This window comes from Octopus bimaculoides, chromosome 2 (assembly GCF_046866305.1).
Source record: "Octopus bimaculoides isolate indiv1 chromosome 2, ASM4686630v1, whole genome shotgun sequence".
Lineage (NCBI taxonomy): Eukaryota > Metazoa > Mollusca > Cephalopoda > Octopoda > Octopodidae > Octopus > Octopus bimaculoides.
In genome coordinates this window covers 16,754,779-16,771,331 of record NC_142929.1, presented here as the reverse complement: position 1 = coordinate 16,771,331, position 16,553 = coordinate 16,754,779, and the positions used below count along the sequence as shown (strand labels likewise).

Genomic DNA, 16,553 nt, shown 5'->3' with positions numbered 1-16,553 from the left:
ACCAGGTTTCGCCATTAACTCTTTTACTTACGTAAAAACGTCCGTGGTTCCTCAGTACGACCGTTCTAATTCAATATAATTTGCAGAACTATACACGAATTGTCTTCATAAAGTTTGACGTGCGCACAATTATACCGATTACATTGGGATTATTTTCAAATGTCTCAGCTCTGGCGAGCTAAATCCCGGAAACAGTTCTGTAGAAGATAATTCACTGCAGTGGATGTTGCCCGGTTAGAGAACATAATTATTTAAAATTTATATTTATATACAGAGGGTGATAAATTGAATATTAATTTAATTAACTTCAATTTAAAACCAGAAAAATTGTATTACATGCGTATAAGAAGGGATGACCACTAAGTGGACATCCGATATGGTAGAAAAAGATCATCTACGATCTAACCACAAAGAAAAGAATGTTCTCTGGAAAAAATTTAGCAGATACCAGGGGTTTGCTGAATTTTTTCTGTATTACTGGACGTGCCAGGGTGTTAATGTCTTCGATGCGATTTTTAGAGTTGAGTTCAGGTTTTAGAATGAATCATATTCTCCTGTAATATTCTTTTCTTATTTTTTTTTCCTTCATAGTAGCATGCTTAGCGGTATTTCATCTGTCAGAGTTCAAATTCCGACGAGGTCGACTTTGCCTTTTATCCTTTCGGGGTCGATATATTAAGTACCAGTGAAACACAAATTTCAGGCCTTATGCCTTTTGTAGAAAGTATTATTATAATTTTCATATACACACAACAGATTGGAGTGTTGGAAGGGAAAACAATTCTAACATCGGACTACAACAAGTAACCTTAGATGACAAGAATCCGCGTAAGTATCCTTGCTGTCCCTGATAACACTGTCTTCTGGAGCTGTACTAAACTGGGTTCTAAGCCTATTTTCCCTATCAATTTGTTCAAATCATTAAGGATATTGTCCAGTGGATTGCTCTCCCTAGGTTTTCATGTCTTTTCTTGTATTCTTTTTGTGTGAGCATGGTACATTCACTTACTATATGAGTAACGCTTTCCTCTTTTGATTGGCATAACCTTCATTTGCAATCTACTTGATTTTGTCTATTTTGGCTTTTATCCAATTAGTCCTTAAAGATTGGTCTTGTGCTGCTACTAACAAACTCTGTCTTCCTTTTCAGCTTTGCTTTGTGCAACCATAACCATGTCTCACACCTACTATTTGTTGCAACTATCTTTGATAATCGAACATACAAAAGCCCTCCCTTGCCAGTCAGATAATTTCTATTCTTCTTCTGGTTTATAACTTCGTTTGGGTTTTTGGTTTCCCTATGTCTTGCTGTGATATGGTGGGAACTTGCCTTACGAGCAGAAATCGATATTATAAAGGAAGATAATACAAAAGTGAGACATGACTTTACAATGAGCAAGGCTCTATATGTTACCTACGTGAGTCGACTTGGAGTGTTATTTACGGTCGTGTACATCGAAGGATATACTCTGTCACAGACAACTGAGCGATATGATATCGTAACTGAGATAAGATGGACCGTAGATAGAAAGTAAGATAGAAGATAAAGTTTACACGCGTGATTATGTAAGATATCAATCTTGTACAAACAATATGCTTCTGGGAAGCCATTACAACAATGTGGTTTTAGTTATATCCCGAAACCGAAGATTTAATTTCACGTATATACTTAACGCACTTGATAGTAAATCATGTCTCATCTGTAAGCAGATATTCTTTGTATTATGTCAAACGAGCAGGTAATTTTAAACAATTTGTGTATTAAATATGTAGAAAGTAGATTTGTAGATTTGTATTATATTAAAAAACTTTTTTACAAATATAAGAGCATGGTTCTTGTTAAATTTGTAGCGTGATATATGACCATTAATCTTATAAATATAATAAATAATAAAGTAGATATAGCAGATAACAAAGAAGTTAAAGCAGACATACAAAATGATATATCAGTGTCTTATATGTCGACATTAAAATACGAAGATATTTATTTTTAACAGAGATGTATTCAGTGTATGTTGTATATGGATATGTCATGGTATAATATGCCACAAACTGCGTGATCTCGACATAGCTGGAAAACTTGGAGAGTGGTTATATCACTTTCTGAAAGACAGAAGTCAGGCAGTTGTAGCCAATAGCGCCACCTCAATGAAAACACAAATAGTGAGCGGTGTTCTACAGGGCACTGTTTTAGGACCACTGCTTTTTATAGTGGCCCTCTCAGATATGCCCTCAAGTGCCTGGATAGCCACCCTTGCTAACAACGCAGACGATACGAATGTCTCGTAGGAAATACAGAACCCCATCGAAGTTGTACATCTGCAGTAGGAGTTGGACTCAATTCACAGATGGGCTGAGGATAATGATATGCAGTTTAGTGCTGAAAAATTCCAAGCCCTGCGCTACCAGCATCCAAAACTGAATATGAAACTTACAGGGTACACAGGTCTACAGGGAATTTCAATCCCAGAGCCTAAATCAGTGAGGGAACTGGGTATCGTTATGAGTGATGATACCTCTTTCCAATTGCACATTATCAGGATGGCGACAAAGTGCAGACGACTGGCTGGCTGGATCCTGAGAACATTCAGAGTCAGAGATAAGGAAGCCATGATGGTCCTCTGGAGGACATTCGTCCTCAGCTGCCTGGATTACTGCTAACAGCTATGGTCACCCACCAGTGTGAAATTAACAGCGGACCTTGAAGCAATCCAGAAAAGATTCACAAAGAAGATCGTCTCTTTGCAACTGCTCAGCTACTGGGAAAGGCTGCAATAGCTTAGACTCTACTCCCTGGAGAGAAGGCGGTAGAGGTATGCAGTAATATACATCTGGAAGATACTGGAAGGAATTGTGCCAAATTTTGGCATTGAAAGCTACACCAATGCCAGAACGGAACGACACTGAATAGGGCCAAAGATCCCAGCAACGCCAACGCGCTTCAGGACCAGTTACTGCAACAGCCTGGGTTTCAGGGGCCAACAACTTTTTAATACTCTCCTAAAGAGCCTGAGGAACCTGTACATCTACAAAGTAAATGTAGGCGTTTTTAAATCAAAGCTGGACCTCTTCCTGTCGAGAGTCCCAGATGAACCTACATCACGGCAAGCGGAGCAAATGAGGGTAGCTACATCAAACTCCATTCTTCTCCAAGTGCCACATATTGGAGGAGGCTCTCAGTAATAACAGTGTAGCAAAACGACGGTGCATCAGCATGGCCGCAGCTCTGAGCTGAAACTACAGAAAAGAAAAGAAAGGGATAATGATGAGATGAGAAGTACCACTGGCAAAACAAAATGACAAAGTTCTGTAGAGAATCTGAGATGGCTCAGCTGTGAGGTTCAATTAGCGAACATTTTATAAATTATGACAAAACGACTAGAACATTCGAAACAATTTTGCAGGGAGCTTAGATAACTTTCCTTTCATGTCTGCCACAGTTCCGTGATACATGCCAACCGATGTTGATTGGTCGGTCAACAATTACGTGAGCATTATGTTCTCTCGAGGCCAGTCATGCCTTTTATTGTAATATAATTAGGTTGAGATGGTTCGAATCCAGGCAGGATCTTGCTACTGCCAAAAATAAAGCATCATTCAACATGAAGTGCAATTAATCATGAGTTACAGTAGATTGTAAATAATGGCTAAAACACCTTATAGCTCTAATAAACAAATTAATCCCCTTTCAAACAGTTCTAGGTATTTCAAAACGGTTAATTTAAATTCTAGATAGTTAATATGAGATTGAATAGCTATCATACATTTGTAGTGGATATAAGTTGAGTAAAAAGGGAAGAAAATACTACTGACTATCTCCTCGTATACCTTTTTCCCTTTTGTATCAGCACAAAGTCAGATGACGATGGAGACTCTCCTTGGAGGTTTGACTGCAAGAAATAACAAACAAATTTCGAGCAAATCACCTTGTCTTCTTCAAAAAACGATCACATTTAATAATATAATCCTAATACTTTGATAATAAAACTACTTTTGTTTAAATATCAGCTTAGTCATAATTGACCTAGAGTTAAACAATATTAGCATCAGGAACAGTCTACGTAACGCTTGGGTGTCCATGGAAAACGTGCTTTTGAAGAGTAAAAATATGTTGTAATCTATAAAGAGTAGTTAGAAATATTTCGGTCTTCATCTGGCATCTGATTCTTACCTGTAGCTTCCGGAAACTGAAAAATGTGGCAGTAACCAACTGGTGAGTATAAAACGATTGGTGAGTTATGAAATTATTCAATCTTTAAAGTTCTTTTCAATCTGTAAAACCATAAATATTATGGAACATTGAATAAATGAAACCATCCTTGTACGCTCCCCAAAAAACTAAACTTAGAAGAAGATTCATCTGCAGACTTAATCAATCCGAAATCAGTCTTCCGTACAATCAGACATGAGGATCTATTAATTGCTCTTGCTAAGCTGGGTAACTCCTGATTTCATGCAGGTTATCCACTTCTTTCACAGAAGTTTGGTTCAGTTATTGTTGATTCACAGGGAACTGTCTGCGCCTTTGACATTTCCAGTGGAAGAAAACGTTATCTCTCTACACTTTACAGCATGTACTTTTTACAGCAAGTACTTTTTACAGCATGTACTTTTTACAGCATGTACTTTTTACGGCATGTACTTTTTACAGCATGTACTCAAGCAATGCAACCTCGACAGTGACATTCAAGTCAAGTACTGAAAGGATGTTTCACTCCAGACCGACACCACTAAATATAAGGAGCAAAACTTAGGTTTTGTGGCATGTGTGTGTGTCTCTGTGTGTGTGTCTGTATATGTGTATACGCAGTTTGTAAGTTATTGAATATATTGCAATTTATTTATATGTGGTATCGGAGGTTTAGATCTTTATGAATTGGTAAACGCTGTTAAAGTAAATTTGACTATTATATTTCGGGAACTAAGGACATGCTTCAGTATGGGCGATACCATCATTCATCGTGATTTGAAAACTCTCGGTAAACTTATCAAAAGTTGGAAAATAGGTCCGCATTGACTTCTCTGCAGTCATAAACAAAAAACGTGTTAACTGCTGTGTAGTGATACGATCTCGAGCGCTACGAATACCTTTTTTGAAGGGGGCCATTCCTGGGGATACAAAAAATAGATACTTTATCATAAGTTGAAACTGAAACGTTTGTAGTTCACTCGTGGTGAAGAGCCAGCTCAGCAGCCCAGATATAGCCAATATACGAGGAAGACTTTTCTGAGTGTATGGTGGGATATGCGTGGAATAATTCATAACGAACTACTAGACGATAATCAAAGAATAGCCGATGTAAATCGCCAACAGATAACCTTTTGAAAGCAGATTTGCAGCCAAATATTACATCATAACAAACCGAAAACAAATCATCATTTATCATAATAACGCAAGACCTTACACTGCACAACACACCAAAGATCTAAGAAAATATGCTTGGGAAATTATACATCACCCACCATATCCTCCAAACATCGCACCTACCGATTACCATCCTTTAGGAGATTACAAAATGATTTGACTGGATTAAGAGTCATTGAGAGAGAGAAAGAAGTCATACAGAGGAATGGTGACAATATTAACAATTAAATAAATCAGATGTTCCTTTTTTTCTTTTTGTTTTAATAAGCCTCGTGAAAAAGACAGAAATTTTGTCACAAAATTTCAGAACACAAAAATCTGTGCAAACGGTTAAGCCTATAAAGATAAAACAATCTAAACACTCGTCTTTTCAACTTCCATTTTCTACATCTCTCTTCGTGTGGAGTAAAATAATTTTCCTTATTTCATATATATATATATATATATATATATATATACACATAAATGTACACACGCGCACGCACACACACACACACTCCACACGAAGTGTGATGTAGAAAATAGAATTTGAAAAGACGCTAGGAGTGTTCAGATTGTTTTATTTTTAAAGGCTTGAACGTTTGCGCAGATTTTTCTGATTTCAAATTTTTATCTAGCTAAAGGTGTCTGATTGTTAAGAAGCCCGAAAAGCAATTGCCCTCAAACACATCACTGATGACGTGTTGATGTATATAATAGGATGATATAAGGAAAGTCTTTATCTGGAATTAGACTAGCTACCAAAAACAGACTGGATGACGACCAGTAACAAAGCAATGACGGTTGGAGAACAAAGCAATAACAAAGCAATGATGTAGTTCGTAGAGACAACACCTTCGGTTAATGAAGGCTCAAAGCAAGCCAAGATCAAGCCCTATCGATAAAACACGCTAGTGATTCTCAATAGGAGAATCTCTAGAGTATTTCTCAACCAGATAGAAAAACTGGTACCGCCAAACGGTAACAAATCGACAATGGAATCGAAATTCACTTGTGGGAAGCTTTGCAAGAAACCGCGCGACATGATGAGACATCAATGCAAGATGAGATAGGTGGAGACCTCTAGGCGTTGCAACATCCAGACTCACGCAGAGTAACCGAAGATTACTGAGTAAAAGGGACTCCAGTGAAGAAGGAGGAACACCGGTGCCATTTTGATAAGAATGTTGATTTTCATATATTAGCGCTTTCGTTCGCCTTTCGAACTTGTCAAATACAATTCTGTGAATATACAGATATTTTGCTTATTTATATGAAACAGATGTTTTAGGGAGGATTTTGTTTATAAGAGAACACTGTTTTTGTTTTGTTTTTTTGGGGTGAGGCTTTGAAGACAATGGAAGATAGATAGATAGATAGATAGATAGATAGATAGATAGATAGATAGATAGATAGATAAATAGATAGATAGTCTTCAAAGCCTCATCCCCCCCCCCCCAAAAAAAACGTCCTGACAAGTCCAAAATAAAACGGAAACCATAGTTTCAATAATTTCGTACGGGCCTAAAATTAAGTTTAATTTTCAGAACAAAACGATGAACAAATTGTAGCTGTTAAAAATGCAGCCGTCAGCTATGATTTAGTCATATATGAAGTGGTTTGAGCAACAAGGAAATGATTTCGTCATGATATAAAACACCACTCTGACTTCCATGGAGACATCTGAGACGTCACTCGTATAAATTTACTACTAAATACCTGTTCGCACCAATAGATATATTGTGACGGTTAACGCAAGTAGTTTCACTATAATTTCCCTGGATCTTACCATTCTATTTTCTTCCTCTCAACTGCAACTACAGATTAAAGATGAAATTTCGTAAGTACATATCATTGACTTCTCGTAATTCTTCAGTATACATTTCTTGTCATGATTTTGACGGTTCTAAACACATATGAACTGCCTTAATCACCAACAGCGTCGAGGAATATCACTTCGATATATATGAGATTATTATAAGTATAAATATTATTAAAGAAGAAAATTGGAGACTTAATAAGAATATAAAATTAATTTATCAACACACTACCAAACTAAAGCCTACGTACGTTTCAATACGGTCCAATAAATAATTACAAATTCCAAGAATGGAATGAATCCAAAGATTAGAATGAAATGGCATTTTGAATATATTGGGTAGAATCTCATCAGTGCTAGAGTACAATAGAAATACCTTCTTTTATTTTCTTATTCCTTTACTTGTTTGAGTCATTTGAATGCGGCCAGGACAAACGACCCCAGGACATATTCTTTGTATGCCTAGTACTTTTTCTATCGGTTTCTTTTGCCGAACCGTTAAGTTATGGGGATGTAAACACATCAACTTTGGTTGTCAAGCGATGATGAGGGGTGTGGTCAAACACAGAAAAGCACACACACACACACACACACACACACACACATACACACAAACACACAAACTCCCACCCCCACACACACACACACACACATATATATATATATATATATATTATAATTTTCCCAGAGGATGTAGCAACCGTTACCAATATAGCATAAGAACTTACCTTAGGAGATCATTAACTAGATTCCTTAAGGGTCGTTCTCACAGTTTATATTTATATTATAAGGTTTTTAAACTTTTAAATTTTCATATTCAAAAGAGACACAGACTTCAAATTCGATATATCGATTTATTCACCACTCTATGTTAACATTTCTGTGCCAAACTTATCCAGTGACTGGTCCATTGGATTTAGACATTTGGCACTTCTCCAGGAGTGGTTACCATTCGAACAAAACACGAAAAAACACATACATAACTATTATTAAGTCTTTAGAATCTCGTTAGCTTTCGTCTTTGTTATTATAGGGGAGATAACTCCTTAATTTTCTATTTTTATTGCTCTCCTGTGGATTTCCACTAGATTAATTAATTATTTTGTTTATTTCTCTTTACTATACTATATTACCCGTTCCTTTATCCGTATACATATGCATACATACACTTTGCCCGTATACCTATCCATATATACATACACACACACATACACATACATATACATATGTATACACATATACGTACATACACACACACACACACACACACACACACACACACACACATATATATATATATATATATATATATATATATATATATATATATATATATATATATATATACATACATATATATACACACTTACATACAAATACAACACACATACACATATACATACACATGTATATACACATACATATACACATATACATATATATATATATATACACACACACACACACACTTATATGCACTCATCCATATATGCATAATTGCACATACATAAACATGCATGAGACATCATGCTGTACTTCATCACATCTTGAGATCATTTATACCAACGAAATGTACTTCATATGATATGCGTACATTTCAGAGCATTATTCTTTACTTTATTAATCAATTTATCCTTAGAGAAGAGTATGTGGTATAGTTCCACGGTACAGAGCGAACAATACTTTCTTCCTCTCTCATATGGCATTGATCTAGCTATTATAGACCATTCTAATGAATACTGTTTATTACTTTCCTTAATACCCCAGATGTATTTGCTAAGACTAGTGCTAGCCATTTTCTTCCTATCTCTAAAGCATGAGAAATGGTTAGAAATTCTACGGCATACCTATCCTGAAGTGCACCCCAAGTATGTCATGGTATCTGTTTGAGTCTTTACTTTGCATTGATATATTATATTTTTGACTTTCGCATTAGGTCCTTCAAATTTTATTCTCCTAGGGTTTACCTCATTTACTGTGATTATGCTCTTACTCCTATTATTAATAAATGAACCTCCATTATTATTATTATTATTATTATTATTACTACTATCATTATCACCATTATTATCATTACTATTATTATTATTATTACCATCATTGTTATCATTCTCACTATTATTATTATTATTACTATTACCACTAGTATCATTATTATTATTATCATTATTATTATTATTATTATTATTATTATTATTATTGTTATTATTATTATCATTATTATTATTATTATTATTACCATCATTGTTATCATTCTCACTATTATTATTATTATTACTATTACCACTATTATCATTATTATTATTATCATTATTTTTATTATTATTACCATCATTGTTATCATTCTCACTATTATTATTATTATTATTATTATTATTATTATTATTTTATGTTTGACTTTTGTTTTGCATTTGTACAAGTTGGATCCAAGTCTCACCCAGAGACCTCAAGAGACAACAAGTTAGAAGTTCACGTAGGTGTTATGCCTAGGGTACCATATATTTGGATTTCTACAGTTTTGTTCAAGTGAATGTTTAAGAATCCATAAGAAAATTATGTGTTTGCTTTAAAATTTGAGATCACATAGACAGTATTTTACGTAGGATATGGGCAGTTCCCATGAGCACTATCTTTTGAACTTCAGCCATTTTGGGGTTTCCTGGAATCTGATCTAGGTAGTAATCAACCCGTTTCGCTGTCATTCCCAGGGCACCTATGACAATAGGTATTGTTTTCGTCTTCAGATTCCACATTTTGCTAATTTCTATTTCAAGATCTTTATATTTGCTCAGTTTTTGGTAGGTCTTGACAGATACGTTTATATCGATTGGGACAGTCATATCAATGAGGAGGCATGATTTTTGTCTGAAGTCTTTCAGTATGATGTCTGGCCTATTTGCGTCTATCTTTCTGTCAGTTTGAATGGTGAAGTTCCAGAGGAGTGCAATGTGATCATTTTCAAGTACTGGGGGTGGTTTGTGTTTCCACCAGTTTTTATCATGGGGCAAGTCCAGGTTTTTGCATATTACCCAGTGAATATATTGTGCAGCTCTATCATGCCTATTGAGATACTCTGTAGGCGCAAGCAGACTGCACATGGAGACAACATGATCGATGGTCTAATTTTGTTGTTGGCATATACGACATAATGGGGAGCTGCCGTTCTTTAATATGTTGGCCTGGTAGTTCTTTGTAGGTAGGCATTGATCTTGGGCTGCTATGATAAACCCCTCTGTTTCTGATTTCAAGCCAGAGGCCATTAACCATTGGTGGGTAAGGGCTTTGTCAATATCTGCATTATTCGCTCTCTTTGGGTATTTGCCATTGAGAGGTCTTCCATGCCATTTTTCAGTCATAATATCTAAGGCAGCAATTTTAGCACGGGTTTTCAAGCGCTTAGCTTTTTCTGCAGGTGTTTCTAGTTCGTCTAATTCTTGAATTTGTTGCAATTGGAATTCACTTAGATATTCCTTTGCCTGTTTTGTTACTGAGTAAGATGCTTTCTTGCTTTCATATTTTAAGACAAGTTTTAGCATCCAGTCCTCAGAGTTTTTCAGATAGGTGTCTAGGCCAATTGTGGCTATCTTCATTGATAATGCCAGCTGTAAAAGTCCTCGGCCTCCGTCTTTTCTTGGCAGATAAAGACGTTCTATATCTGCCTTAGGGTGGTGCATTCTATGCATTGTCAACAGTTTTCGTATTTTTCTGTCAACATTACATATTTCAGTAATTGACCAGTTAACGATGTTGAAACTGTAAGTCACGACTGGTATGGCTAGAGCATTGATCGCTTCGATCCTGTTTCTCGCGTTCAGCTCTGTCTTCAGTATTGCTCTCACCCTGCGATAACATTATCTTCTGATCCTTTCCCTCATCACTGAGTGCTTGATATTGTCCCCTTCAATTACCCCTAGGTATTTGTAGCTCTCCGCTGGTTCTAACTCTTTTATGACATTTTGCTGGTCAAGGTTCACATTAGATGTATTTGTCATTTTTCCTTTGATAAAGGTAGCTTTTGCACATTTATCAAGGCCAAATTGCATCCTGATGTCATCACTGAATTGTTTAACAATCGCTAGTAGGCCTTTGAGTTGTTGGTCATTTTTTGCAAAGAGCTTTAAATCATCCATGTAAATGAGATGATTTATATTTTTATCAAATATTTTATAACCATACTGTGCATCATTGAGCAATTTTGAGAGCGGTATTAGGGCTAGACAGAAGAGGAGTGGTGATAGTGAGTCACCCTGGAAAATGCCACATGAAATTCTTACATCTCCAGCATTTAGAGATTCATTGTCATTGTTCAACATCAGTGTGGTTCTCCATGATCTCATACTTACAGATAAAAAGTTTCGCAGAGTAGGAGCTATTTTATACATTTCCAGACATTTCCTAATCCAGCTATGTGGTAGGCTATCAAAGGCCTTTTTTTAGTCTATCCAGGCTATTGACAAGTTTTTGTGTCGCTTGTGACAATCTTCTAAGATCATCTTATTGATGAGTAGCTGATCTTTATAACCATAAGATCCACGTTTACATCCCTTTTGCTCATTAGGGAATATGCTACTTTCTATTAAAAAACTATAGGTGTACTCGGTTAGGACAGATGTTAGCGTCTTATACATTGTTGTTAAGCAGGTTATGGGGCGATAATTTTTTGGTTCGTTTGTTTCCTCATTTTTTGGAAGCAGGAATGTTAAACCATTAACTAGCCAAGAGGGCATCAAACTAGGATTTTGCAAAACATCGTTGTAAAGTTTTGTTAGCAGTTCATGGCTTTCTGGGAAGGCATTCAACCAGAAGTTAGGAATTTTATCCTTTCCTGGAGACTTCCATTTGCTTGACCTCCTGAGAGCAGATCTTATATCTTCTACCTTGACCCCCTCCCACTTTTGCTCCTCTAAGGAGTCTAGGTCTGTAGATATTCTATCAATCCAAGGGGCCTTTTCATTGTGTGTTTTATTTTCTGCCCAGATTTTATTCCAAAATTCTTGCACTTCTTCTTTTGATGGGACAGACTTTATTGTTACTGGTGTTTTCCCTATCTTCTTGTAGACATTTTTGGGGTTATCTTTGAACATGTTATTATCTCGGAAGAATCTAACACGCTTTTCATACCTTGCTATGCGGGCAGCTTTAGCACATACCTTTTGCTTGATGGTTTCTATGGTGGCATCAATGTCAACTATGGTTTTCATATTATATTTTTTCTTTAGTTTATGGGTCTTTGTAGGTTTGATACTCTTGTCAAATTTAAGGTTTTTCAAACATTCTATGTCAGATCTAAGCAGCTTAATTTGGTGTTGAATGCGTTCTTGCCAAGAAGGCTTTTTGTGGGAGTGTTGTCTTTTTCTAATCTTTTCACCACATAGAATCGTTGAGATTCTTGCGGATGCATAGTACAGGTGGTTCAGATCTGTAATATCAACATCATTAGCCGAAATTATATCCTTAAGTGCAAGGCGGATTTTACCAATTATTTTCAGGTTTTGGTTAGAATTGCGAATTTTGGGGAGAGTGTCGCGTTCATTCATACTAGTTTCTTTAATTTTCAGCCATTCAATCATGATTTGATTTTTTAGATCATGTAGTTCTGTTGCGTCGATTTCTGTATGACTTCCTTCATCTATTTGATTTTCACCTGCATTAGTGTTTATGGTTGGTTCAGAGAGTATTTCACTTTGCCTATCAGTTACCTTAACTCTTTCAATCATTACTGTATTTTCATCAGCCTTGGGCTGGTTTATAATTATTTCCTCTGTACTATCTTCTTTAGCTGCAGTTTCATTCTTTTTATCCTTTACTGCTTGCTTAATTTGGTCAATCTCTACTTCAGTTAGTAAATTTTTTTTCATAATGTTTCTTCTGACGTTGGCAAGTTTGTTACTGTCTATGTAGGATCTTACTTCAAGGTGTTTCTGTCTCCAGTTTAAGTAGGTTTGTACAGTATTAGATTTATCTGTAGGGAAATATATGGCATGGTAGAAGGGGACGGATCTGTCTGTTTAAGGTACATTTTTTGAGACAACACCGTCTCCGAGCTCTCGTGACGTAGCTTCTTAAGGCTAGCAGATCTATTTCGAGTAAGTGGCCCTTCGTGATTCGGTCGATGACCATTGAGGCATGACGAGCTTTGGCGTTGACATTAGGGGACGGATTTGTCTGTTTAGGGTCAGTTTTTTGAGACAACACCGTCACCGAGTTCTCAGCATGTAAACATTGCTCGTAGCGTAGTTTTTTAAGGCTAGCAGATCGGTATTCATCTTTATTTGTTTTGTTGATAGATTTATCTCCGGGCATAGTGTATTTTGTGTGTGTGTGTGGCGTTTTAAACTTATGAATGGTTCACTGTCTGTGTTTGTTCACAAAATGAAAATAAATAAAGAAGAGAAAAAAGTTTTGGTTTTGCTTCGTTTGTGATATGTGTTTTCGTATGCGTGAGTGTGTCCTGTGATTTTCACGTAGTTGTGTAAACATTAAGATGCATGTGTAATTCTATGGGTATCAAAACGTATATATCATTGTGTACACGTTCGAGTGTATGCGTAATTATTCAATATATGTACTTACTATTTTGTTCCATTTCTTTTTTTTTTTATATAGTTTTATTATTATTATTATTATTATTATTATTATTATTATTATTATTATTATTACTGCCATTTATATTATTATTCAAATTCTCATTCCTACCTGTTTCCCTAGACTCAAGTATTTTAATGTTATGTGCTGCTATTATCTGTGCTATGTTCCTAGTATTTGAAAATCCAAATCTGATTATATGTGTGTTTATAATCTTACCATAGTGTGAGCTCCTTGGGAAGTGTCTACCTATCACTTCTCTAAACTTAGCTATCAGATTACTCCTGATATTTCTCCCAAATGGGATTATGAGCCAGATTTTATTATCCTTATTATTATCCTCATGGTTATTAATATTGTTTTTAAAGAATTTTAAGTTATCTATGTTGTTTTTATGAGGGTACTTTGGTTTATTTAGTTTATTTACTTTGTGTTTATTCCTATTATTGTTATTATTATTATTATTATTATTATTATTATTATTATTATTATTGTCAGTTGTTTCAATTCCTTTGCTACCATTTTCAATATAGGAGACCCTTTCTTTATATCCTGCCTTATTTAGTGCTGCATTATAGAAATTAGCTTCATTATTAAATACCCTATTGTTAGCAGATAGTTTGGAGAGTCTTAAAGATATATTTTTTACTAGATTCTCTATTATAGCCCTAGGATGGTTACTTGATTTACTTATATACTGTAGGTTTGTTAGGGGTTTGTGGTATGGTCTATATGTTTTATTCTTAATATCTAATGTTACATCTAGGAAATTTGCTACTGAGACATCATCTTCATAAACTATACCCATCCCCATTCTGCTGAAAAATCTGGCCAGCCTACCCTTAATTCTCTGTAGTTCCTGGTTCGAGCAATTCCTAACATATAACAGGCAGTCGTCTCTATACAAATCCCACCCTAACCCTAGGGAATTGATCATTTAATTCATAAATGATAAATGATCCCACCATATCAGCTATTTGAGCTGAGTCGGAACTTCCCATGGCAACATCAAATGCGCCAGGGGTATCTTTCCTTACCCATATCTTATCTTTAAAGCTAATAAACGATTTCCTTGCTGCTGTTATAACTTTAAATTCTTCTTTAGTGAGGCCTGCTTTTTTATGGAAGAACCACATTGCCTTGTTTAGTACTATTGGGTTAATTGATCTATAAAAGTTAGCTATATCAAATTGGATAAATTTTGTTTCTTCTTTATGTTCAATTGATCTAAACCAATTAATTACTTGGTCTGTACTAGACCATAATTCTAACTTTAACTTAGTGGTTATTGTGGGTAGATAGTTATTTATAATGTTCTTGCTTAATATTCCTATGTCCGATCTCGTTGGGCATATGAGTCTTAGTGATGGCTGTGTCCAGAAATTTACTTTATGGTCCTTGAGTATAAATCTTGGTTCTCTTGGTACCAACGGTTCCGTCCTATCGGTCAAGTTATACTTTTCCATTATTTCTTTAGTTTGTATGTTAGCTTCCTTAAGTACTTTCCAGTTTGCTATTTTTTAATTCTTCTCAATTTCCTTCTGCAGTAGGTTGTTGTAGTTCTGTTTAGTCAATTTATATATGTTCCCTGTTTTATCTGATTTTACTAGGACTTTATTGGTATTCTTTATTTCTCTGATGATTTCTTCTATGTATCTCATGTGTGTGTTCTTTCTCTGTGACATATTGAATTTGATGTTCTTTACAACTGACCATATCTCTTCCTCAAACTTATCTAGTCTATGGTTGTAAGGCGGATTATTCCTAGATTTATGAAAGAATGCGTCTAATGGATAAGCTGCTCCATGTAGATTTTCTTTGGTGGGATAGGTATATCTTTCATGGATATATCAATGTTGAAAGTCTCCATTGGCAGCGGTTATTTATCTGCGTCTATTGAAGACGAGAAATTATAATAATTTCCCCAGAGGATGTAGCAACCGTTACCAATATAGCATAAGAACTTACCTTAGGAGATCATTAACTAGATTCCTTAAGGGTCGTTCTCACAATTTATATTTATATTATAAGGTTTTTAAACTTTTAAATTTTCATATTCAAAAGAGACAGAGACTTCAAATTCGATATATCGATTTATTCACCACTCTATGTTAACATTTCTGTGCCAAACTTATCCAGTGACTGGTCCATTGGATTTAGACATTTGGCACTTCTTCAGGAGTGGTTACCATTCGAACAAAACACGAAAAAACACATACATAACTATTATTAAGTCTTTAGAATCTCGTTAGCTTTCGTCTTTGTTATTATAGGGGAGATAACTCCTTAATTTTCTATTTTTATTGCTCTCCTGTGGATTTCCACTAGATTAATTAATTATTTTGTTTATTTCTCTTTACTATACTATATTACCCGTTCCTTTATCCGTATACATATGCATACATACACTTTACCCGTATACCTATCCATATATACATACACACACACATACACATACATATACATATGTATACACATATACGTACATACACACACACACACACACACATATATATATATATATATATATATATATATATATGTACATACATATATATATATATATATACACACTTACATACAAATACAACAAACATACACATATACATACATATGTACATACACATACATATACACATATACATATATATATATATACATATATATATATATATATATATATATATATATATATATATATATATATACACACTTACACACACATATGTATATATGTACACATATATGCATATCTTTCATATATACACACACACACACACACTTATATGCACTCATCCATATATG

At 35.0% G+C, this 16,553-nt stretch overlaps 1 protein-coding gene across 1 annotated transcript in view; it reads left to right on the top strand.

Annotated features, from left to right (window-relative positions):
• Positions 1 to 7,037: 7,037 nt before the first annotated feature.
• LOC106883197 (uncharacterized) overlaps positions 7,038 to 16,553 on the top strand; it is a 40,755-nt gene continuing 31,239 nt past the window's right edge. Inside the window, exon 1 of the mRNA XM_052975736.2 lies at positions 7,038 to 7,184. Coding sequence (XP_052831696.1) covers positions 7,175 to 7,184 — 10 coding nt within the window. The 5' untranslated portion in view covers positions 7,038 to 7,174. The remainder of the gene's footprint in view (positions 7,185 to 16,553) is intronic.